This window comes from Fukomys damarensis, unplaced genomic scaffold (genome assembly GCF_012274545.1).
Source record: "Fukomys damarensis isolate Sample0158 unplaced genomic scaffold, DMR_v1.0_HiC HiC_scaffold_16, whole genome shotgun sequence".
In the NCBI taxonomy this organism is placed as follows: Eukaryota; Metazoa; Chordata; class Mammalia; order Rodentia; family Bathyergidae; genus Fukomys; species Fukomys damarensis.
The window spans coordinates 65895958-65921769 of NW_022900928.1; the positions used below are offsets into that span (position 1 = coordinate 65895958).

The 25812-nt window shown below is 46.8% G+C and overlaps 2 protein-coding genes across 6 annotated transcripts in view; one reads left to right on the plus strand and one right to left on the minus strand.

Annotated features, from left to right (window-relative positions):
- The window catches only part of Smim35 (small integral membrane protein 35), a 91874-nt gene extending 75067 nt beyond the window's left edge, over nucleotides 1-16807 (minus strand). The window contains exons 1-2 of the mRNA XM_033764366.1: nucleotides 16741-16807; nucleotides 15356-15517 (exon numbers count right to left, since the gene is read on the minus strand). Of these exons, the coding sequence (XP_033620257.1) occupies nucleotides 15356-15398 (43 nt within the window). The 5' untranslated portion in view covers nucleotides 15399-15517; nucleotides 16741-16807. The remainder of the gene's footprint in view (nucleotides 1-15355; nucleotides 15518-16740) is intronic.
- The window catches only part of Tmprss4 (transmembrane serine protease 4), a 33531-nt gene extending 8198 nt beyond the window's left edge, over nucleotides 1-25333 (plus strand). The window contains exons 1-13 of one of the 5 annotated variants that reach the window (XM_010629360.2): nucleotides 294-432; nucleotides 6766-6799; nucleotides 10677-10790; nucleotides 13802-13954; nucleotides 14485-14614; nucleotides 16724-16825; nucleotides 17982-18022; nucleotides 19541-19700; nucleotides 20822-20988; nucleotides 22453-22551; nucleotides 22848-22990; nucleotides 24209-24358; nucleotides 24784-25333. In XM_010629360.2, coding sequence (XP_010627662.1) covers nucleotides 10709-10790; nucleotides 13802-13954; nucleotides 14485-14614; nucleotides 16724-16825; nucleotides 17982-18022; nucleotides 19541-19700; nucleotides 20822-20988; nucleotides 22453-22551; nucleotides 22848-22990; nucleotides 24209-24358; nucleotides 24784-24795 — 1239 coding nt within the window. In that variant the 5' untranslated portion in view covers nucleotides 294-432; nucleotides 6766-6799; nucleotides 10677-10708 and the 3' untranslated portion in view covers nucleotides 24796-25333. Of the gene's footprint in view, nucleotides 1-293; nucleotides 433-6765; nucleotides 6800-10676; nucleotides 10791-11128; nucleotides 11325-13801; nucleotides 13955-14484; nucleotides 14615-16108; nucleotides 16136-16723; nucleotides 16826-17981; nucleotides 18023-19540; nucleotides 19701-20821; nucleotides 20989-22452; nucleotides 22552-22847; nucleotides 22991-24208; nucleotides 24359-24783 lie in introns of those variants that run through there. The other 4 variants (XM_010629359.2, XM_010629362.2, XM_010629361.2 and 1 more) reach the window with 4 other exon arrangements.
- Nucleotides 25334-25812: the final 479 nt, after the last annotated feature.

Consider the following 25812-nt stretch of genomic DNA (forward strand, 5'->3'; position numbering starts at 1 on the left):
CCACTGCTTTGCCACTGATCTCAGCAACCTAACTGCCACCTGCCAGGGCCTCCGAGGACCTGTTTATCTCACCACCTAGCAACAGCACCACCTCTGGCTCTTGGTTTTCCCTCTGGGGTCATGGAAAGCCAGGGCTTGGCCCCCATGGGAGCCGGAAGCTGCCAAGACCACAGCAGGGCTAGAAAGCTCTCTTTTATGCACTCCTTTGTCCACACCCCAACTATTCCAGCTCTGCCCCCACTGACTTCTTCATAGAGCAAGAAAATACAGAGTCAGCACTGTGGAGAGGAAGAGAGGAACAAGGCCCAGGGGCAGGCTGCTTGGCAAGGAGAGCAAAGGAGCTGGCCTGGCTCCCTGTTCCCTTGGTCTCCTTGAGCTGTCACCTCTTCTTCACTTCATTATTAGGCTGGTGGAACACTAGCCTCTTTCATTGTGAGTATTAACTCTTTTATCTACTCCACCATCTCTGAAAGATGGTTCCCAGTTACCTGACAGGGACCTGAAGTTCAGAGAGGTTTAGAGGTGTAACCAAGGCAATACAGTAAGTCAGAAGGTGAATGAGAGCTCATACTGTCCTGGCTGGCTCTTTGTGGCTCCTCTACAGCACACTGAACCCCCTACCCGCTTAAAACAGCTGCTTCCTGGTGTCTGGGTTCATCATCTCTGAACTGGAAGGAAAACAGTACTCTGAGAGTTCCATTTGGCATTTGCAGGCTGGCAAAGGCATCCAACTGCCTCTTAACCAAGCTAGCAGAGAGGATGCAACTGTGGGAAGTAGGTGGGATAGGAGGCATATCAAAGGTCAGAGTGTGTGAGGCCACTTAGAGGAGCCTCTTAGCTCCAAGATCTGAAAACATGCTTGGGGTGGGGGACAAGTAGATAAGAGCTAATCTAATGGAGGAAGGAAGAAGGGACACTAATGCCAATGAAGGTCCTTCCAGCTGCCCAGCTCTGGAACTCCATTGTGGGGAAATAGAAACTCAAAAGGACCCTGCACCAGCTACCGATACTTACCTGATGGCTTTCTGAAACTTCAAGGAAATGAAAACAACAGTCCCCTGAGTCCAGAAGCCTGAACCCAAGACCTGGATCTGTTACTTGCTCTGTACCATAGCAGCTACTTCATATATATGAGCCTTGGTTTCTTCTTCTGTAAATGGGGATAATTTCTCAAGGTCATTCCAAGTATTAACTAGCATATCATTTATGAAAGAAGGATATTGTTTGCTGTATAGCAGTATCTAATGGCAGTAGTTAATTGTTCTACCTCCACATCTGGGTCCTGGATTAATGGGTTAATGTCTTTCTGCTGCCAATACCAACTGAGAAAGGAAGGAAGGAGAGGACTAAATGAGGGAGGGAAGAAGGGAAGAAGGAACAGAGGGAGGGAGAGAATGAAGGAAAGAAAGGGAAGGAGAGTCTCTGAGCTAATCAGACAAAGGCAGGTGTTTTCAGCCATCAACTCCCCACCCAGTTCCATCTCCGCCTCACCACCCACCTTCTCCAGTTTTGGCTTTCGGGTGCCCTGGGGGCCTGGGGCCTGCCCTTCCACTGTCCTCCACATAGCAGGAGGACACTGGCTAGACTAAACCTGTGAGTCAGGGCTCTTCAATAGACTGAATCAGCAAAGCAGAAAAGCCCAGCCCAGCAGCAGCCCAGACAGAAAGGAAAATACCGGTGCCTTCACTGGGGCTGGGCTGCAGCACTTGTGACCGAGGGCCAGGTTCAAGTTGGGGATAAAATAAGATGTTTCTAGCAAAGCAGGAGGAAGCACAGTTGGTCTTTGCTGGGTTCTCAACTTCCCTCTTCCCTCCATCAACACCAGCCCAAGACACTTCAGTCTAGCCTCCACTAAAGTTGCCTAGCGATTGTGTCTCTGACTCTCACCTGACACCAACCTGTCTCAACCCCATTCTCTCTTTTCCTCAGCTCAGAATTTATCCTTGGCCGAGAGAGGGTGGTTCTGCTGTAAGTTCCTGTTTCTATCTGGTCAGGAGGGTCACTGACACTGATGGTCCCCAAATGCTACTCATAGGCTTAAAATGCACCTATCTCCCTGGCCATTAGCCCTGATACCCATGGCCAGCAGCAGCTCCTCTTCCCAGGGATCCTCTATAATTTCTCAAGGTCATTCCAAGTATTAACTAGCATATCATTTATGAAAGAAGGATATTGTTTGCTGTATAGCAGTATCTAATGGCAGTAGTTAATTGTTCTACCTCCACATCTGGGTCCTGGATTAATGGATTAATGTCTCTGCTGCCAATACCAACTGAGAAGGAAGGAAGGAAGGAAGGAAGGAAGGAAGGAAGGAAGGAAGGGAGGGAGGGAGCGAAGGAAGGAGAGGACTGAAGGAGGGGACAGTTTCCAGGATGAATATGAGAACCAATTGCATAAGTGTGCCTTATTGTGGTTACAGATTCAGGTAACAATAATACCGACAGTGATTCACACACAAATGTAATTGTTGTAATGAACGTCCCTTTGTCAGCAATGTTCACCCATGAGCTTCAGGAAAAGCCCCTTGGCTGATCCACTAAATGAAAGAACTCAGGCTGTATGACTGTCAAGGCAAAACAGTGTGAGGTGTAGAGTTTGATCTCCGACCACTCAGCATAGCCCGCCATTGGCTTCTTATTTTCTCTTTGAACCCTGTGTGTAGACCATTGGATAATTGACCTTTAATTCAGGGTCTTTTTCACTCTTGATCCACACAGGGTCCACTTGTAATTCACTAGCTAGTTAGTGGGTTTAACAATGCAGTTAGTCTCTATAAACCCCAACAAATCCTAGGACTTAAATAATGACCTTTGTCTAAACACAGTATCCCTCTTCCTCTCTCACACGCACATCCATCCCCCAGAGAGGTAGGTGAGCAGGTCTCTTTCGCTTATTAATTCCGCTGCTAGTGATTGTACATCTCTAATGAGCCAGCCATTGTGCCGGCTGCACTCTGCCAAGGTCAGCATCGCTCTGCACCCCATGTTCATTGTGCTCTTGCTCTTCTGAAAATCCTTCTGGGCTGTGTGTAATCTGTGGGATCCTGCTTTTATCATTAATGTTAAATTCCTAGCGCCAACCATCTTATTTTATCTCACTGTAGTTCATTTTTTTTTATCACAGCTTAACATTTCATTGTGAATACTATACACCACAGTCAGCTTCTGAAAGACTGGCCTCAGACTCAGCCCTAAAACTAAGACTCATGAATTTGTCTTTTGCACTTTCTTTATTTCTTCCTCCTTTCCGTTTCTTCCTGTTTTTTGAAACGAGGTTTTGCTTTGTTGTCAAGGCTCGCAATCTGCCTGCCTCAGCCTTTCAATAGCTGGGATTACAAGTGCACACCATGCCACATTAATTTTTTCATTTAATAAATATTTATTCAATAATTACTATATGTGGGACATTGTAGAGGAGATTGGATTACCTGCAGTTTCAGCTTAGAGTTTTTTTCTCTTTCATAGTTTTTCTTTCTCACTTTTGTTTGCAAATGGAGATGAACTGTTTTCTACAACCACTACTCAGTGGACAGCAGTTGGGAGCATCAGTCATGGTGGGCACTGGGTTGCTTCAGTTCAATTCAGGATGAAGACCCAAGGCCAGGCAAGGTGCAGACTGTAAGACTTTCCCTCTGTGTGTCAGCTTATACCGCATATCCTTACCCATCAAAGGGTATAGTCAATGTTTATTGAACAAATAATAAACAAAAGAGATCTGCTCTATATTCTTCAAGCAATGCATACACACACAGGCAGAGTCGATGAAAAAGGACGAATTGATGGGGAAACGCACTAAATGGATGCTCTTAATATCCCTCCAGCCCTTCTACTAGCCTCCCATATCTCAGCAAACACTGTTACTTGCTTAACCAAAACCCCAGGGCACTGGCAAGGCCCACTGCCTTTATTTCCAGACACCCGCGGAGTCTCTCTGCCACCATCCTCTTTTCCTCTCCTGCCCTCACCTCACTCTAGCCATGCCAATCTCTATGCAGCTTCTCCAATGCCCCAAGCTTCTTCCTGCCATTAAAGTCCCAACTCAGATGTCACCTTTCCGGGAAATTCTTCCTAGGCCCCCTGACCCTTCCCCCAGATTTCCCATTCTAAATCTCCACCCAGGCACTGTCTCTCTTACTTCACTTTGCTCTCTGATAGCTCCTACCAGGCTCCGGTCCTTTCTGGCTACCGGTTGACACCCTGTACTCCCCAAGCTGTCCCTCTTCCCAGGGATGCAGCCCTTGCTGTGTCCTTTGGGCTCTTCTTCTGTCCTGCCGAAGGACTGCTTATTTGTCATTGATTCCATAGCTCCTAGAGCAGCACCTAGTACAATATGGACCCTCCACAAACCTCTGTTTAGTTTGGTGATTATTTAATGCTACTCATCCTGGTTATCAGACACTTCATATCAATCCTTTTTACCTTTGAATTGACTGAGATAGATGAAAAGATTTTGTAAACGATTACACGCCAATTGTGTGTGAATCACTGTCGGTATTATTGTTACCTGAATCTGTAACCACAGCAAGGCACACTTACCCAATTGGTTCTCATATTCATCCTGGAAACTGTCCCCTCCATCAAGCCTTAGGGATGCCAAAGAGGAGAGATACAGTGGAGAGCCCAGAGGTCAGTTTCATTCAAGTCATTGAGTCTTTACCAGGAACAGGCCTGATGCTGAACATGAAGGATACAAAGACAATAAGAACGAGTAACCAACACAATTATTCTCAATTTGAAATTTTAATTTAAAAAAAGAAGTCAACCAAAGAGGGAGAGAGAGAGATACAATGACTACCTGGCAAGAGAAGGAATGTGATAAAGTCATGTACTGAATATCATGGAAGCACAGAGGGCCAATGGCAGCATTTCCCACCAGATGGCTCATTTCACCCTCACAGTAGCCCTTCAAAGTCAGTGTTCTTTTCCCCACCTTGCCAAAGGTAAACATAAGACCCAGAGAGGTTGAGGATCTTACCCGAAGTACACAGTAAAACACAGAGCTTGTATTCCAATTCAGCCTCTGCAGACCACTGCGCCTGGCTGGATACTACATCAGCCAGCCATGACCTCATGTGCAGAGCGAACATGGACATATGCAAAATCCTGGGCGTACTGTGACCTCTGCAAAAAGGATCGGGAAAGTCCCTGGGTGGACACTTAGACCTTAACAGAGCCCAGGAATTCCACACCCTCAGCCAAACTGGGAAAGGAAAGGAGTAGGAAGGCTTCTGGGAGGCAGGAGGAGGAGAAGGAAGGGCTCAGAGAGCAGGAAACGGGGTATCGCCCTTTGACCTTTGCCCAGCAGTAAAAGAGATGCGTGTACTTTATATGTGAGCCTTGGTATATGTGCTAAGTACACATGTAAAGTAATGTGTGCAAGGGCAAGGAGTGTCTTGTGTGTGTGTATGTGTTGATGATAACCTAAGACCACACTCTCAGAAGTGCCAGTGTATATTCTGATAGTTCTTACTTTTGTTCATTTCATCTGATATAACATACATTAAGTAAAATGCTCAAATCAAAAATAAACCTCTCAATGAGGTTTTACACATATAAACACACACGTAGCCAACACCCAGAACAAGATCTAGAAGCTTCTTGATATTCCAGAAGGCTTAATTGTGCTCCTTCCAATAACCATCCCTCCTTCCTCCATCGTAACCGTTATCCTGACCTTTTAAACTAACTTCACCTCTTAAACCTCATACAAATAGAATCATACAGTGTATACTTCTGGGCCTTGTTTCTTTCGTCCATTGCCATGTCTATGAATTTCATCCAGGTCATTGTATTTACACTAATGTGTTTTTATCAATTGCTGTAATTCTGTGAGTTATGTGAATAAACTACATTTTATTTATCTACTCTGCTGGTATTGACACTGGGGTTTTTCTTCTGTTTAGCTATTATTAATGAAGCTACTATGAACATTCATGTAAAAGTTTTTTGCTAGATGTATGCATTCACTTCTCTTGGCTATATGCTTAATCAGAATGTTGAGTCGATAAAACATAGACTAGTCATGTATTTTGTATTAGCAGGTTTAACCAAACCATTTTCCAAACTATTTGTATGAATTTACTACAAACAGCGTATGGAATTTCCAGTTGCTCCACATCTTCAACACCTAATATTGTCAGCTTTTTAAATTTTAGCTACTCTGATTGCTATGTAGAGATATTTCACTATAGTTTAAATCTGCATTTGCCTCACATGTAATGACATTGAGCATCCTTTGGTACTTATTAGCCACTTGGTTATCCCCTTTTGCAAAGTTTTTACAGAAACTAGGCAAACTATTGACAAAAACAGATAAGGAAGAATTATCTTGAGAACTTCAGCAATACACACAAGTAGCAACTAATTATTTCAATAACTGCTAAGTGCATCAATTAGTGAACTAGCTAAACCAGGTCAAATAGGTATATGACTGAATTTTTTTATCTTGAACCAATTATATAAATCTCACAGAGATCCCCAACTTAGATTTAGCAGGGTAAAGGAATACATACAGCCAGGCATGGTGACACATGCCTGGAATACCAGGACTCCGGAGGCTGAGGCAGGAGGATCACTGTGAGTTCGAGACCAGCCTGGGCTACACAGTGAGTTCCAGGTCAGTCTCAACTACATAGTGAGACCCTGTCTCAAAAAACCAAAGGGAAAAAAAAAAAAGGAATACATACAAGAACCAAAGATCTGTAGACTGCTGGCCTCAGACTTAAAGGTTCCCTCACTCAACTCACTGTTTTTCCTTCAATTACAGGATCCGAACAGTGACCATCCTCTGAACGGCCTCGGTAAGCTCAGTAAGGCCAGTAAGCCCAGCTTTCCTTTGTCTCCCTCAGCCTCGGAGTTTCAGTTACCAAGTAGATACCGAGCTATTCTCACAAGGCCTTCACAACCTCCACCATGTGCCAAATCGTATAGGTGACATCCCATCCCCATTCATCCATCATTCAACAAATACTAAGTAACTGTAAGTTTCAGGACTCATTCTAGAAGCAGAAGGCCTAGTTTCTGGGGAAACAGGATGATCAAACCTAAAACTCCAAGAGCAAAGATTCCCTGGTGCCATAATTTTGCCAGGGCCTGGACTGATGCTGGGCCCTAGCAATAAGACAAACAGCCCTCATGGAGTTCACAGGCCATCTGTGCTGCCAGGATAACAAGCTGATCAATGATGTCTTCCCTGGTAGGAAAGGAAATGGCAGTATCTGCCTGTTTTATTATAGAAAAATAAGCTAGTAAATAGAATGTTCCCAAATTTAAGTGTTTTTTTGTTTTGTTTTGTTTTAACCTCCTGTTACATCTTCTTAAGCCACTGATATCTACTCTTGACATAGCCTACTGGATCAGCAAAACAAACAAAGCCCAAATTCATATGGACAGATCAATAAGAAAATGGCTGATCCCGCTTACTTTGACAGTTTACTTCTCTTTTCAGGTTTGAGAATTGATAATAAGCAAATAAAAATGATCTCTTGTTTATACTTTGGAATTGAAAGATCAGCAGACCATGGTGACCCCAAAAAACACCAGGCTCCCTAGGGTTCCACCCAGTGCATAGGCCTGAGAACCACCAAGCCAGAAAATGAGCTGAATCTGCTACAAATGCCTGGTGTGAAGGACGTGAGCAATTTGAGCTGCTCAAGTGGTCAGGGATGGATGGCACCTTGGGCCAGGCCCTACAGGATGAGTCGATCGTCAGCAGACAGAAGTGAATGATGAGGTCTCAGGGGAGAAGGGAAGAGCCAAGCTCTTCAGACTCAGAGGGGAGGATTAGTAGGGTCATTCTGGACCAAGGCTCAAACCAGCCAATGCAGGGCTGGGGACTGGCAAGGACTAGCTATGGAAATCCATGTGGCCAGGACAATGAGGCCAAGTCACACCAGAAAACACAGGGAGGAGTGCAGCCCAGATGCGGAAGCCACAGGGAGACAAGAAAAAACAAACAAATAAACATCTGTCAGGAAGTTCTGACCAGCAGCAGTGGGCAGACAGGCTGGAGGAAGGATAAATGGCAGGCAGGGAGACCAGTTACAGCTCAGTGAGTTCATGAACTTAAATGAGGTACCAAGCCCCTTCCCTTCCTGCTGGGGAAAGCAGGATGACCCTGAGAACATCTGGGAGGCAGAGGTTTTGGGCCCTGGACACAGGGATTCACGGGCCCTAGCAGATCATTCACTCTCCAAGAAAACAAACCTAAAAAATGTCCCCAGAGATAGGTGCTCAATAAGTAAATCATGCATGCATGAATAAACAAAACGTCACCACATCCACAGGAGAGAAGACAGTTATGAAGACTGGTTGCTGAAATGTTAAAGAACAGTACACACTAACATTATTGATAACCTACTCTGTGCCAGGCCCTAGCAGTTTACAGGCAATGCCCCCTCCAGCCCACATCCCAGCACCGGGCCCCTGTGTCAGAGGTTATATCTCTCTTTTAGAGGTTTCAGGTTTCTCTTATAACAGATGCATTAATATCAGAATTTATTGGACACCAGATTCTACCAGGATGCCATTCTCTGCTTTTGAAGAGTAGAGGAAAAGGATAGAGCCAGACAGATGACTAGCTATCATTTAAAGATGAATAAAATGAGATCTGAAGGCAGATGGAAAGGATGTGCTTAGAACATTCATTCGACAAACACTTGGTGAGTGTCTCGTGCACGGCAGGCTGTTTTAGGCACAGGGGACTCAGTTGTGCACAAACCAGACACAGTCCTGTCTTCATAGATCTTCATTTTGGGGGCGGGGGAAGACAGGAAACATGCAAAACATGTAAAATATACAATATGTCAGACAACCAACCTATTGCTTGCTCAGCTCTCTCCAACTACGGTACTTTTTGCCCAGCTCTTCCTGGAGGAGAGGTCCACAGAGCAGCTTTGCTGCTTACTCATCTGCAAGGAGAGGGTACTGGCAAGAACCCACCTCTGCTACTTACTGAGAACCTAACTTTTCACAGCTGTTCCCACGTCCCATCTCCTTGAACAGCTTTGTGAGGTGCGCCTGCAATTATTACCTGTTTTAGGCAGCAATGGGCTCCTACCTCATCTCCCTAATCCCAGACTCTTTTGTTTCAGCCCACCTCCTCCCTGGTGAATGATTCCTCCTCCTAAAAATTAATTTTATCATTTTTCTCTACTGCTTAAAAACTTTTCATGTCTCCTCACTGTCTTCGGGATAAAATCTAAAGTCATCTTTAGCATGGCTTTCTCGAGTCCTCACAAACTGACTTTGTTCGCCTGCTTCCTAACATGCTTTGATCCACCTCAGATTCTAGGTCACCAGGCCTGCTCAGTTTCCACTCCATGCCATGCCAGGGCTGGTCCAGCAACGTCATCCCCCATCGCTACCTACATCCAAGTGTTTCCTGCTCAAGAAGCCATCCACAGCCTACCTTCGATGGTGTCTCTAGTATAACATATGCCATCTTTCACACTTCCGTCCATGTCCCTGTTTGCCCCTTCTCCAGACTGTAATTTCCTCAAAGACAAGACTAGCCAGGTGTATTAGCATGTGCCTATCATCTCAGCACTCTGGGAGGCTGAAACAAGAGGATTCCAGCCTGGCCAACTTAGCTAGACCCCATCTCAAAATAAAAAATATAAAAAGGGTTGTGGATGTAGTTTAGGACAAAGACCCTGAGTTCATTCCCTCGTGTCTCAAACATACACACACGTGTGCACACATAAACAAGGAAAATGCAGGGACGTGATGGTTGACCAACTTGGAGATGGAAACCATCTGGCTGCGGCCATACACAAGTATTTATTAAGCCGCTACTCTCAACTCTCACTGTGCTGGAGGGCTCTACCCTCCTGGAGCATACGGTTTAATCAAAAGATAAATCAGGGATAGAGAGGAGGAACACATCTAATGTTCATGTACAAGAAGTACAGTAGGAATACAGCTAATGTTAATGCACAGTAGGGAAAGTGTGTCTAACAATTAATTACATTTTAAAAGAGTTTTTGAATGTTTCCAAAACAAAGAAATGACAAATGTCTGAGATGACAGATATACCAGTTAGCCTTATCCAATCATCATACATTGTATACATGTACTTTAATGTCACAGTGCAGCCCATAAATATGTATATTTACTATGTGTCAATTAAAAATTAAAAGATATTTTAAAATATGTCAGGAAGTCAGGTAAAGGATGAATGATAGTACAATGAACATACACCATATTCATGCAGGCTTTGGGCCTGTCCCAGAGCAGGCATGGAGCAGATTGAAAAGGGCCACACATCCTAGGAGACGGGCTAGGGCAGAGGCAGCAAACCTATGGCATGTGTGTTATTGTGCCTTTCTTTTCAGACAAAAGATGTCAATGTATGAGTGAGTTGATTTTTCTAAACTAAAACCTCAGTATTCAGATTTAATTGCAGTGATGGCACTTTGCGATAAATAAGTGGGTTTGGGGGTTTGGGGTTGCAATTTGGGCACTCAGACTTTAAAGGGCTCGCCATCACTTTCTAGGGAAAGATAGGAGGGCAGTGTGGGCTGCAGGTTCATTTACGGAGTGCTTGTGAGAGACGGGTAAACTCGGGGAGGGGAAAGCGTGCAAAGTGGCCCGGTCTGTAGGGCAATCCTGCCACAGGCCAGGGAGGCCCCAAGCACTAACCATATGCTCTTCCCCTCTGCCTCACACCTCCTACAGGTGCCACCCATCTGCACAAGCCCCGCACACCAATGGAGACCTTCAAAAAGGTGGGGATCCCCATCATCGTGGCACTGCTGAGCCTGATGGCCATCATCATTGTGGCTGTCCTCAGTAAGTGAAAGCCCCTAGCCAACTTTCACCCCCTGTGTAGGTGACACTACCCTGCCTCACTTACCCAGAGCTATGAGTGGCATCTCCACCTGCATCCTGCACCCCCACAGTCATAGGTGGGTGATCTGCACAAAGCCATGCAAAGACAAAAAAGAAAAAGTGCATCCACCCCTGCTTCGAAAGGAGCCTTCTTCTAAGAGTGAAAGGGAAAGATGAACTCAGCCCCATCCCTCTCTCCCCATCTATCCCAGATTTCTTCTGCACATGAGACACACTCACAAACCCACACAGGCAATTGCAGGGCACCACCCCTGCCTCCTCTTTCCCGTCTCCTGCAGATTGACAGCTGTGTGGGTCTGAGCAGCCCTTGATGCTGCCAAGACAGGAAGCATTTCTGCCAGTGAGGCACAGAGGAGACCTCGGGGAAGGTGGCAGCCCTCCCCACCTTCAGCTCTGTCTTCATCATCGTGAATGTCTGAGCCCCTGTGCTCGAGTAGCCCACTCTGCGACAAACAAGATTAAATTGTATGAGCAGTAAGTGACTCCCACTGCCACTTCCAGCTCCCATACGCTGCAGCTGAGTCCTTGCCTTCATCCTCACAGTCCCAGAAGGTTACTGACCACAGCAGGAACTAAGACACAGGAGACCAGATGAGGAATCGGGACATGTGGGAGGGAAACCCTAGCTCTGCCACTCGCTGCTGTGTGACCCCAAATGGGCCCCTCAATCTCTCTTACCCTCAAACTCTTCACCTATAAAATGTTCTGCCTTTCTCCAAGCAACATTACCAAGGGGAAAACGTGGATAAAAAACCAAGTCGTGCAACTGTGTGTCAGCACATAGGGTGCTGAGATGTGACCCAGGGTGTGTGTTTGCTCATCAGGCAGGACTATCTGGGCAGCCTGGGAAAACCCATTTGCACTTGGAACTAAGGTGGCATTTACACCAGTGGCAGCCACCAACCTTGTCAGAGGACATCCAGAGATTGCCTCATTTTATAACGGAGCACTGAGGCTCAAAAGGCGTAGCAGTCAGGAACAAATCTGGAAGAGGATCCCAGGCCTCTGAGTAAGCAGTTCCAATTCCATCTCATGGAAATAGAAGTACAGATCCATGCTACAAACACCACCTAAGTCCCTGAGAGCTTTGGATAGGTGTTTGACACAAACAACTTCAAAACATTTCTTCTTGACCTTGGCTGTCCCTATGTGTCAGTGATTGTGTTAGTCAGTTTTCTACTTCCGTCGCAAAATACCTGAGATAGTCAACTTATACAGAGAAAGAAAGTTATTTCTGGCTTACTGTTTTGGAGATTCCAGTTCATGATCGGTTTGCCCCACTGCTTTTGGGCCCACGTTGAGGTAGCGCATCGTGGCAGGACTATAGGGCAGAGCAAACCCTCTTACATCACGAAGCAAAAGAAAGAGAAAGAGGCTGGTTGCCACAGTCCCCTTCAGAGGAACACCTCCAGTGACCTAAAGACCTCCTACTAGACCCCATCCCAAAGGTCCCCCACCTCCCAATAGGACTTTCAGGGGACCTGGTCTCTGGGAGATGCCCCAGAGCCAAACTACAGTGGTGGATCTACAGTGCCCCGACAAATCTTCCACCCTGTCTTATTCAGACTAGTATTAAAGCAAGCTTGCTTTCTCTGAGCATATGTTCTGCCACAGTGGGAAAAGGAGAGGCCAAATTTATCCAAGGGAAGCCAGAAAGGCTCCAAATCATCATTTAGAGTTTGACTCTTCCTGTCCCAGAAGGCCCTTCATAGTTTCCGTGCTCTGGGTCCTCCCAATTCTGGAATCAGAGGTGGCAAACAAATCCTCCACCCTGGGCTGGGCTCCCTCGGTGCTTTGGTTCTGGGCTAGCAACTGTTGACCCGATCTCCTGGCTTTGTCCCGGAAGGCTAGGATGGTCTTGTCTTATCCTGGCTCCTAATCATGAGCCAAACTTGGAAGGTCTAGGATATTCCTGGCCTGCTCCTTCTCTCTTACTTCACTCAAGGCAGGAGCATCAGGGCCAGGAGATCCCATCTTTGGCTCTTTCTGGGAGGTGGACAGACTGGTTGTACCATATGAGCACTGTGAGGCTTTGGGAAATAAACTCTAACTCTCCCATCCTCGGGCTCCTTATTGGTGACATAAGTTAAAATGACACGTGCCTCCTGAAGTTGTTGCCAGAAACAACCTGGCACACTGTTACACGAGGAACAGTGTGGAAATTTCCTAGCACAGTGATAAGCAGGGGCCATCATAGACCTTCTGCCACCAGCTGATGCTGGATGGAAGAGAATCCACTAGGAAAGATGAATTCCTTCCTAACAGGGTGTCTGGCTATGTCATCACCAAAGAAACTTCTGGAAATATCTGTTCCCTAAGGGATTAATTACACTAAATGCATTCTCATCTGCCTAAGACGGCAAAGGAGCCACAGAAGTGAATGCAGCAGGCAGAATCCTAAGACACCAGGCAGAAAACCAAACACCAATCTCTTCATGAGGCTTTCAATCTCAGATCAAAATGTCCACCTTTAGAACTATACTTAAAAGTTACAAGACATTTTCATAACTACCAGCTTACCACCTTTCTCACCACCCATGGTGCAGAGGAGGAAACTGTCCTAGCCAAGGAAGTAAAGGCATACAGTCAGTAGCAGAGCCAGAACCAAGTCTTAGGACCCCAAGTTTCCCATGTGTCACCTCCATCATTACCTGAGCCAGGGTAAGACACCAGTAGAACCCATTTCTCAATTTCCCACACACACATTCTCACACTGGACCCCTCCGCCATCTTATAGATATGGGGCTTGTGCTATTATCTCCACTTTCAAATAAGGAAGCTGAGGCTCAGGATGAGGTAGATCTGCTAGTAAGCAGCAGAACTGGGCCTTGGACCCATATCTGCCTGTTTCCAAGTCTCATAGTAACTTTCAGAAAAATATAGCCTCTCCCTACCCCCACTGCCTGCATGACCCTCAGCCCTCTCTGCCCTTCTCTGCTCTTGCCTTCCAGTCAAGGTGATCCTGGATAAATACTACTTCATCTGCCAGAACTCTCTGCACTTCATCCCAAGGGAGCAGATGTGTGACGGCCACCCTGACTGTGCCTCAGGGGAGGACGAGGAACCCTGTGTCAGGAACTTCCCTGAGCAGCCTGCTGGGACAGGTGAGTCCAGGTGGGGACAGGGCATGAGAAGAGTGAGCCCAGCAGCCTCCTCAGGTCCCTGGGGTCACATACAATGCCAGCCTACTGATTTGTCCATCCCTGTACAATAAGGTTCACCAGAGCAGGACCCTGCCATGTCTATCTCTAGATCCCAACATGTAATGGAAATCATGAACTCAGTAAGGACTGGACAGAGGGGACAGGAAATTGTAACTGAGTCTGCCTCACTTCCTGCTGTACCTGCTTCTTTTTGGGAAAGAGGACTAGTTGGGTTGACCTTGGGGAGTTCTTCCTTCCTATGAAATCCCTTTATAGTGGGGAGGGGTACCTGGGATCCAACTCAGGACCTTGCACTTGTGAGGCAGGCAGGGACATCACTGAGCTAAATCCTGGCCTATTTTTTTTTAAGTGTCAGTGCTTGTGATGTCCCCAGTTCTGGGTTGGGGTAAGTTGAGTTCTCATGATGAGTTCTGAGGGACTGGGCCAGGGGGGCCCTACCCTCCAGCTGACCCAGGCTCCTCCCCTCCCAGTCCGCCTCTCCAAGGACCGATCCACCCTGCAGGTGCTGGACCCAACCACAGGGAACTGGGCCTCTGCCTGTTATGACAACTTCACAGACGCTCTGGCCAAGATAGCCTGTGGGCAGATGGGCTATGACAGGTACCCACCTATGCCACCAAAGGCTGTCACCTTGCCCCTGCAGTTTCCTCTCTCCTTCTTCCTTCCTTCTTCTTGTATCCTCTTCCTCCTTTCCCTGTTCCTTCCTCTTTCTATTTTCAAAACTCAGATAATGGAGTCAGATAGAACTGCCTTTGATTCACTCACAATCAACACAAAGGTAAAGCTCCTCAGCCTATTTCCTCAAGAGTTAATCAGGGAAGTATTACAAGCTTCATGGGACGTGTATGGGGTGCCAACAAGAGAATGTATGCAGCCCCCTCCAACATACACCACACACACACACACACACACACACACACACACACATCCATATGTGTGTACACTCGCACATACACTGACACACAGTCCATATCCATACACATACACTGACACACATTGTATACACTCAGTTCCAGCTCCTCTGAAGTCCTTTTTTTTTCTCTTTACTCCTCAGTCCTCACTCCTTCCCTGTCCAGTAATACCAAAGCCTAACTTACTTATCAAAGTCCCATCGGTGAAAATTTAGTTGAAATAATCCTGATTTCACTGGGGCCCCATCAACAGCAATCCCAGCTCTTTTCACAAATTCCAAAAGCTGTTCCAAATCTGGAGTGGATGGAAGGTACATAATTATAAAAAGCATAATTAGCATCATATATATTTATATTCTCTTGGAAGAAAACCAGAAACATAGTTATTAATAGATCTATGTTCTAAGTAAACTCAGAGAAAGTCACTTACTTAGGTAGGAGCTTGGAGGTAGAGGACTAGCATTTGTGTGCATGAGACCCCTTGTTTCGGGAGTTGGAGGGTCTTGGGTTTGAACGTTGGGAAATTCTCTTTTCTCCTGGGGCTTCGTGTATGAGGAAGGGACGTGGGACCACTATTACCCAGAAAACCAACCTGGAGAAGATGGGAAAGAGCACATGTATTCGTTTACAGGGTGGGATAGCCTCTCCCTAGCAGGCACCAAACTAGGATTCTGAGAAACTGGGCCCAAAGATGAGATGTTAACTACTAGGCAATCACAGAACTCTGTACCGTGAATCTCTAAAGCAGCTTCAGGGTCCTTTTCAACAAATGCTTCAGGAAGCCTTTACAAATCAACCTGGCCCATATGCCTCTCTGCTCTCCAGTTATCAGGCTTCTGCCGCTTTCCACCTTCCATGGGTGCAACCCCTCAGTGCGCACCCTGCACCTTCATGTTCAAGGCAGTTGGAAGGCATGTCTGGTCCCTGTTATTCTCCCCTCCTCCTGCAGATGCTCTGATCCAGCCTGGCTGCAGCCAGCCCCACCTCCCACTGCAGTCTCGGCAACTGCAGCATCAACTGTGCCTGGCCCAGCAGGCTGAGGCTGGATTCCAAAACTTGGATATCTCCTGGGGTTCTTATGATGATAGGCTGGCTCTAGGCATTTCTGTCCTTCTAGAGATCACGAAGGCACCAAACCATCTAGCTCTTAGACTCCACAAAATCAAATTTCATTAGAATTATTCATCAGGCCATAATTGATGAATAGAAGGTAACTTTCCTGGGAATGTCCATTTCCAGTATTGTCTTTCTTGGGGTAGATCCCTCTACTCAGATTTCTCTACTTTCTTTCCTCTGCCTGGATTAGAATCACTTCTTGTTCTAAGACCACAAAACCATAGGTGTGACCCTAGGGGTCATCTGGTCTATCCATCATTTTACCAAGAAGAAAACTGAGGTTTAGAGAGACACAGAAAAGGAATGTGACCTGCCCAAGAATCTTTGTTCCCCTTGCTGTGAGCCAGAAAATACTGCTAGGACATTTGAACCAGGGACAGAGCTGGACATTTAAAAAGAAGATCTCTAACATTTCTCCAGAGCTCTGGGTGCTGGACTAGGGGTCCCCACCCAAGAAATCAAGGGCACATGAGCACTGTGCCCAGGGCTGAGTCCAGAATGCCAAGGGGAAGTCCTTACTGTATAGCAAAACAAGTCCCACCCAAGTCTGGCCATGACCACCTCCACTCCCCTGTTGTTCCCCACTGCCATTCTCTGCCACCCTCTCTCCTGAAAGTGCCGGCTGCTCCTGCCATCTTGTTCTCACCTCCCCCCAGGTCACAGCTCTTACTTCCTCCCACAGCCAACCTGCTTTCAAACCTGTGAAGATTAGCTGGGACCAGGATCTGGAAGTCGTTGAAGTCACAGAAAACAGCCAAGAGCTTCAGGTGCAAAACTCAAGTGGGTAAGTGATGGACCTCTTCTGATCTGCAAAGGCCATGCATGGAGGCTGCTAGGGCTGTATCTGGCTCAGCCTAAAGAGGCCAGCAGCAAGAAGAATATAAGACAAACAGCAAGAAGAACTCTTAAAGCTATAGACCATTAAGTGCAAAGAGCTATAGCATCACATTTCTGGATGGTTTTCTGTGTTGACTTTTTTAATACAATGGCCAGCTGGACAAAGCATCTTGTCCTACCCAAAAGCAGGGAGGTGAATAAACTGACCTTTCTATCAATCTGAACAGAAAGCCAAATGTCTCTTGCTACTGCCTTATGTTCGCTAAAAATTGCTCAATCAGCCACTTTCCAAAAGTCACGTTGTCTTTCCCCACCACTAACCCGAGCCAAAGTAGGACTTCCCAACATTCCCACTGCTCCAGGGGAGAGGCCCTGTGGCTCTCGAATCACTGCCCTGCGTTAGAACACAGCATCTAAATGAGATGTGTCACACTGCAGCAGGGTGGTTTAGAGAGGACGCTGGCTTCTTAGCATTCAAGGATGTTTCTGAGAGCTGCTTATTCATCAGAGTAAATCTTGAAAAGGACAGGGTTTGTACTAAAACGACTGCCTCAAATGCCATTAAAATCCTATTCTACCGTTTGGAAAGCCTGCAGCACAGCAGACTCTTCTGTGCAGTGTTCTTTTCCTGATCAGGCTGCCAGGAGCCTAAGCTGGGCTTTGAACTGGACAGAGCCCTCCACATAGTAGATGTTCATTCATGGGGGTGTTGGATCAAATTGAATTGCATTGAGACCAGGGATTTAGCTCAGTGGTTCTGCTGCCTGCTTCATAAGCACAAGAACCTGAGTTCAATTCCCCGTACCAAAAAAAAAAAAAAGAATTGCACTGAGTGGTAATGCAGTTTCTATATAGTCCCCATTATCCAGGTTCCAGATTTCCCAGGTATTGGAAAGGGACTGGAATCAACATTGTCACAAGGCCTGAGTCCTTGCCTCCCAGGCAAGGGGGAAATGGAACCCACAGAGCCCTGTGCTCTTTCTTTGTTTCTTTGTTTCTTTCTTTCTTTTTGTACTGGGGATTGAACTTGGGCCCTTGTGCTTGCGAAGCAGGTGGTGGAACCACTGAGCCAAAGCCCCAGCCTGCCCTGTGCTCTCTTGCAGACCCTGTGTCTCAGGCTCCCTGGTTTCTCTGCACTGCCTTGGTGAGTATGCTGCATCTCGCTGGGCCAGCAACAAGCAGGGAGGAAGACCTTCATCCTCATTCCTAAGTCTCCCAGAATCCAAGTTTCACTCTACTTTGGCCCAACTTTTGTTTTTCAGCCATTGAGCTTATAGATTAGTTCTCCTTCAAGTAACTGAAGTTAAGAACTCTCTTCTACCATCTGATCACAGCCCGTGGCCTCAGTGTACTACTGTACAGTATTAGTTTTTCATTACTGTAATGAAATACCTGAAGCAGGCTAAATTTATTTTTTAAAAGAGGTTTATTTAGCTCACAGTTTTGAAGGTCAAAATCAAGTAGCCCCATTGGTTTGCCCTCTGGTGAGGGCCTAACTTCAAATAGTGAATCATAACAGAAGTACACACAAGAGTGAGAAATCACATCACAAGATAGGAAAACAGAATGACACAGGAGTCAGGCTGATTCTTATCACAACTCATTCTCCTAAGAGCTCAGAGATCCTGTGAGAATTCCCTGCATCTCTTCTGAAGGCAGCTAGCTCCTCAGTATCCTAAGGGCCACCAGGCCCCACTCTGAAAGGTCCCATTACCTCAACACTACCACTGAGGACGGAGGTCTCAGACATGAAGCTTTGGGGTCATACTTAAAACATATTCAGCCACAGCAGGGAGATACAAGGAAATGAAACCAGCTAGAAGGAAACTTAATATGAAGACAGCAGGGGGCTGGAAATGTAGCTTAGTGGTACAGCACTCACCTGGCATGTACAAGGCCCCAAGTTCAATCCCACCACCTCCAAAAAAAGACAACGAGAGGCTGCCAGAGAGCATTTACACTCTGCCTTACCAACAAATGGGCTTTGTGTGTGTGAGCAAAGTGGCAGTGTTTGAAATCAGAGGACTTTGAAAAGCCCCCACCTAGCACAGTGCCAGGCACACAGGAAAAGGGCAACAGCCTCTCACTCTTGCAAGGACCACTTCTGCCAGAAAGGTTAGAGAGTCAGAGAACAGGATGGGGAGGTGGGATTGGAAGATTTAACAGGGATCAAGGGTTGGATGTGAGAACGTGTGGATGTGAGGGGGAAGGCAGGCAGGAGACTAGGAGCTGCCCTTCACAGGAAGAAGGACCTTGGAGAAAGATGAGTTTGGGATGGGAAGATCCATTTCTGCTGCTTTCTTCCCACTTCCTGATGCCAAAGTAGCTTGTGGACATCTGTGTACTGTTACTCAGGGGAGAGGTCAGGACACTCCACCTGGGCAGGGCTTTTGTCATTCTGCATCCCTGTTCAGTTGCAAAGTCATAAACTCCCAGCACAGTGGACACACCCATGTGTACAATCCAAACTCAGAAAAACAGAGAGGGAAATTTGAGCAAAAGCCTCCAGTCTGGGACCCTCAGTTATCTCCCCATGAACAACTCAAGACTGGCCGGCCTCTCAACCCTCCAGAACCAGTCCTGAGGGTAGAGGTGGGTTCTCAGGCTGCTGCCTCAACCCTCAGCCTGACTTTCTCTTCTCCATCCTCGCTGCTGAGTTCAGCCTGTGGGAGGATCGCAAAGACTCCTCGGGTGGTGGGCGGGCAAGAGGCATCTGTGGATTCTTGGCCTTGGCAAGTCAGCATCCAGTACAACAAGCAGCATATCTGTGGAGGGAGCATCCTGGACCCTTATTGGATCCTCACAGCAGCCCACTGCTTCAGGTAAGGCCCCAGGGATCAAGGCCATGAAGGGCCCTGCCTCTGACTTACTTTCCAGTGCCCACTCACCCTTCCCTGGAGACCACTGCTAAGGTGTAGTAGCCAGAGTGCCCTTTACTAGGTATTGGGGTCTGAGCTGAGGGTGCTGGTCCCAAGCTTGACCTCTATGAGGTGGAAAGCCATCAGATAGCCAGGGTCCTCGCTCACCACAGCCCACCCCTCATATCCTTCACTCCACAAAAATTCTTCCCACCTTCCTGGGGCCTAAATATTCACTCCCTCCTATCTTTCAGGAAGTGGTCCCAAGATACAGGATCACTGTCATTTTGCCCAGAAATTTAAACAGGTGTAGTCTCCCTTTGGATCCAGCAGAGACAGACCTGGCCATACCACTGGGAAGGGCCACACCCAGGCCCTCTTCACTTTCATTCATTCAACATCTCACTAGTGCCTGCCAGGAACTGAACCCGCTGCATCACACAGACCCCATCACTGCCTTCGAGGCACTCCTGGGCAGGGCCAGTCCAGGGGTTCTAACCTTTTTGAGAATCTGGTAAGAGCTATAAATCCTTTCCCGGAAGAACTGCACACTGAACTGTTTGGAATGGGAAGAAAGACAGATGCGCCCATGCATGACTGACCACAGTATGAGTACCACATGAGTAACACAGACGAGAACAAGATGGGAGCCAGGCGTGGTGCACACACCTATTATCCCAGCACTTGGGAGCCTAAAGCTAGAGGATCACCACAAGTTTGAGGCCAGCTGGGGCTGCATAGCAAGTTCAAAGCCAGCCTGAACTACATATATGGCAAGACCCTTTCTCCAGAAAGAACAAAGATGAGAAGAAAGAGTGTCAGGGCTCAGCCATCGGACAACCCCTTCCCCAACACTCCCAGGAGAAGTTTCCCTGGGCACGTTTCACCAAAGAAAAAGAATCAGATACCCTTTTAGAACTTGGCTCTTGAAAGGCAGCTCCTTTGACTGCCCTTCTCTACCTCTGTACCCCCATACTCCCATCATCATATTAGGTAGCACCATCCACAGGGCCCCAGGAAGCCAACACTTACCCGCATCTCCTTGGGTTTGGCTCAGGCCTAAAGCCAGCTGTATCTTCCCCCAGGAAACATCTCGATTTGTACAACTGGAAGGTGAGGGCTGGCTTTGACAAACTGGACAATTTCCCATCTCTGCCTGTGGCCAAGATCTTCATCGCTGAGCAAAATAGCTCATACCCTAAAGAGAAAGACATCGCCCTCGTAAGGCTACAGCTCCCACTTACATTCTCAGGTGAGCGGTGGTGACCCAAGCAAGCCCCTTTGCTTGTTCTGCACTCACCAGTCACTTCCCCTCTCAAGACCTCAGCTTGCCCATCTGTTTCTGACTAATTCATCAGCCCAGTCTCGCATGATCACCTCCCCTTCAAGCTGCCATCTACCAGCACACCATTCCCTGCCCCAGATTCCTCTAAGGTCTTTTCTCCATTTGGAGCACACATGAGAATCAGATTCACCCAATCTTGGAGTTGTAAGGGACCTTTTTAAAGGATCACTTTGTCTATTCCCCACTCCTGAGCTGTGCTCGAGAGCCTAACAGTATTCATGCCGATGCGTCACTGTGCCACTGCACAGGTGGGGAGCGCATTACTTCTAAGGCACCTCACAGAATCTTTGAACAGTTCCATAAGCTGCCCCATGCTTATGATTTTCAGATTAGTATTTCCATCTGTGAGGGGGACACAGGACATAGGCACTCAGGGGAAGAGAGTTTCACTGTCAGATGAGTTTAGGAATCATTGTTATAATGTAATTCCATTCTTGGAGCCTATCAGCTGTTGTAAAGGACCTCTTCTATCTTATGAAACCCACTTTTTTTTGCGGGGGGGATACTGAAGACAAAACCCAGGCCCTTCACACTTATATTTCTTTTGGTTGAGGCAGGGTCTTGCCAAGTCTACTAAGTTACCCAGCAGGCTGGTCTCCAACTTACACTCACAGTCCTCCTGTCTTAGCCTCTCAGAATGTTGGGATTATGGGTGTGTACCAACATGCTTGACTGGAGTCCACATTTCTGAATTTATTTGACCACATACTCTCTTGTTTCATATCATTTCTCCCAGCATCCCACAGAGCAAGTGGTGGGTTCCTATCAGAGGGCTTAGCTGCCAGAGTCTCCTGAAACCTGATTCTCTTTCATGATTTTGGACTGGCATCTCTTTTAATCAGTACCAGTAAGGTGACAGACATAGAGACAACTGCCTTTGAAAGGAGAGTTTACTAGCTACAGTTCCTGAGAGAAGGGGGCATGCAGGGCCCTGTGGGGAGGCACCAGGTCAGGGCCGCTTGGGGAGGGGGTTGCTCACAGCCTGGAGTCCTGACTGTGGTTCCAGGCACTGTGAGGTTGAGTAGGTGAATTTGAGCAAGTTTGGGACAGGATAGTGAGAGTAACTCTCCAGACCAAAGAGGTTGGTCTTCAGTTGTCAAGGTCCTGGCCCTGGGGTAATGTAGGGAAGAAGAAAGTGCTGGATTTGTGTGTAATAGTTAGATAAAGAAGGTGGCTGGGGGTGTGTACTTTGACTTGGTTGGTTTGTAGCTTAACAGCATACTCACAAGCCAGTGGTTTATTATCTCTAGGAATTAGCTAACCAAGTCTCTCCCAGATCAGGAAGCTCCTCAACATGTCAAAGCTACCTAAAACACACAATTTTTAAAACATCATTAATAAAGGGTCTTTCTCTTCCTCTGCTCCTGGCAGACACAGTCAGGCCCACCTGCCTGCCCTTCTTTGATGAGGAGCTTGCTTCAGCCACCCCACTCTGGGTTGTTGGATGGGGCTTTACAGAACAGAATGGAGGTAAGTCCTGGACTAAGTTTCTCTTCTCTGTGACTGTCACTAAGATGCTAAACTTTATTAGAAAAAAACAACAAAACAAAAAACATTATGAACATCATGTAGGGCAAGAGATGTCCTTGTACAAGGGAGAAGTTCCCATAGATGATGGGGAGGAGAATCAATCTTTGGAAAAGTCCATTCTGGAAAACCAAGCCCCAAAGTCCTTGAGATGATGCAAAGAGATTTGGTGACCCAGAGAATCAACCTGGGCTAGAAATAGATGATAAGAATGAGAATGTGTGTTTTCAACCTCCCAGGGAAGATGTCTGACACTCTGCTGCAGGCTTCAGTCCAGGTCATTGATCACACGCGGTGCAATGCAGAGGATGCATACCAAGGAGAAGTCACTGAGAAGATGCTGTGTGCAGGTGTCCCAGGTGGTGGTGTGGACACCTGCCAGGTGGGGCCTCCAAGCTTTGTGGGGAGTTGTATGATAGGGATGCAGGACCTACAGAGATATGAAAACCCAAATGCTGAATACCTCGCATGACATTTCGCCTATGGCAGACACTCAGTGTGTGATGAAAGGAGGATGGGAGACAGGGTAGGAAGAAAGGAATGTAGTCAGATAAAGATATAAGAATGGATGAGTGACTGGATAGATGGATCCAAGCAAACAGAAAGATTTCAAATGTCTTGTTCCTGTACAAAGATGATTTTACTCACCTTCCCCACCCACCCTTAGTTTTCATCCTCTACAATATTGTAAACCCCTTGAGGACAGGGACACCAAATCTCTTTTCTCTGTGACTGTGCTAAGATCCTAAACCTTACTGGAATAAAATTTTAAAAAAAGCATCTTATGCTGGATAAGCCCTGATACATATCTCCCCCAGCCCTACTGGCCATCATGGCTGTTTAGCAATCCCCCCAGCACCTGTACTTCCCAGAGGGTCTTCAGAACAATTTTCATTAAAATTCCAAACTCTATTCCCAATCCCATCCATGCCAGTCATTAAAGAGACATCTCTTAGCCATCTCTTGTGTGTTGTGAACACTGGGGGTTTGGAGAACAGTGTCTGCCCTGGGCAAGCTCACAGGGGGTGGACATGCTCACACAGGCAGCTGGGCTGTAGTGCTAATGGGTTCAGAAGATGGAAGCCGGTAATGAGATGACTCAGAGGAGTGCATTTTTCACTACCTGACATTTACTTATTGTTTGTTATTTGCTTGTTTACTGGCTCTCTCATCCCATTTGATTCTAATCTTCCTGAGGGACGAGATCTTTGGGGGTTTTTTCTTCATGAATTGAACCTCAATTTCCCACAACAGTACCTAATAGGCACTCTGTACGTGGTGCTAGATTAAGTTAGGAACTACCCCGTGAAACAAAGATACCAGGCTTCCTTCGAGGGAAGGGCCCTTTAGAGCCTTCATTTTGCTGGTGTGAGTTGTGCCCCTCTGAGCAATGGCAACAGCCAACCCACAACTCACTTGACCACAGACAGAGGCCCCTTGCCCCAGGAGGAAATAGCATTTGAGATTCAGAATGTGGAGGGTGGAAGAGCAGAGAGTTCAGGAGAGTGCAGCGGAGCAGATAGGCCAGGTTAGGGAGAGAAGAAAGGAGGCCACCCCACTGCCCTGCCCTCTCAGCCACTCTTATTCTGACCTCTCACAGGGTGACAGCGGGGGACCCCTGATGTACCAGTCTGAGCAGTGGCAGGTGGTAGGCATTGTGAGCTGGGGCTACGGCTGTGGTGGGCCAAGTACCCCAGGAGTGTACACCAAGGTCACATCCTATCTTAACTGGATCTACAACGTGAGGCAGGTGAGCACGTCTGTGTCACTGTGGTGCCCTTCCTCTCTCTCTCCACCCTCCATCCTCCGATTTGACTACCACGGATCTGACAACACTTTACATCTCAAATAAGCTTCCCTCCCAACAAGTGTCAGCCTGAGATTCCTCCATGAAGACTGAAACTCCTTAGGTCAGAGATTCCTGTTAGATGCATGTACCTTAAGGTATGGAACACGTGGAGATTTATCATTCTCTATTTTCTAACAGAAAGGGACTGTCATATCCTTTCCAGAGAGATTCTGCTAAGGAAAAGGGTGGGAGAGTTTAGGAGACTCCCTGGTCCCTGGAGAGTAAGAGCAAAGAACTTCAGCAAGGGAAGATAATCTTGGACTTGTCACCACTTTGTCCAGTTTTAAATCCTCTGATTTTCTCTTCATCCTTCTCTTTCTTTCTAGTCTGAGATGTAATACTGCTGTCCCTCTGAAGTGCTGAGCTGCTTCCCCCTGCCCTGCCCACCTGGAGACCCCCAGAATTAAGATTCAGAGCAAGAGCTCCCTCGGGCACAGCTGTCTGCCTGCAGTCTCAGGATTGCTTGGATCAGCAAAGGGCTTCTGCTCCTGAAAGAGACCCCACACCCCAGAGACACGCAGAAGGAAGTCAGCTGCCTTAACTCAGCCACCTCCAAGGAGTGACGCAGTGCACTGAACAGAACCAGCCTGGGAACCAGGCTTTAGAGGCATTGCAGAAGTGAGAAGGAACCTTTCTCTACTAAATGGAAGTGGCTCTTTCATGAGAGCCCAGAGCACTAAGGACTGAATGGAAGAGGAAAGGGCTTGGCAAGCCCTCTCCTCCACCCACCTCCAAGCCCCCTGGAGCAAGGAACCAAGTGTAATGTAAAATGTAGTGTTGTACTGTGGACATGACTACTGCTACCTATTACTGTTATTATTGATGTGCTCACTTCAGCAGCACATATACTAAAACTGTTATTATTGATACTTGTATGGCTGCTATCATTAAACAGGTGTGTCAAATCTTTGCCATCAGTTGAAATCTTCTGGCTGACTTGCTAAGAACTAACCCTTTATTTTCTCACCTGGAGTTGAAGGGTACTGAGGAAGCATTTCCCAAAGTAGAGGCAAAGGGAAAAGGAAACACAGAGACCAGTTCTGCTGAGTTAGGACAACAGTGTGTTGCCAACAAGGAAGCCAGAGAGGCCAAGTACCAAGTTCAATCCCCAGTACCCCCCCAAAAAAAAATTATTAAAAAATTTTTAAAGGACTGGAGAGCTAGTTCAGTAATACCTGGTTCAATCCATAGTACGGAAGGAAAAGTAGATCTTAGATAAAAGATATTTGTCAATGCCTTACAAGACTCTTAGGAAATAACAGAAATCTTCAATGGCCAAAAAATAAATAGATAAACAAAGAAAATTAACAAACCATCAGAACCATGAGTTGACATTAAAGTGGAGATCTAGAAGC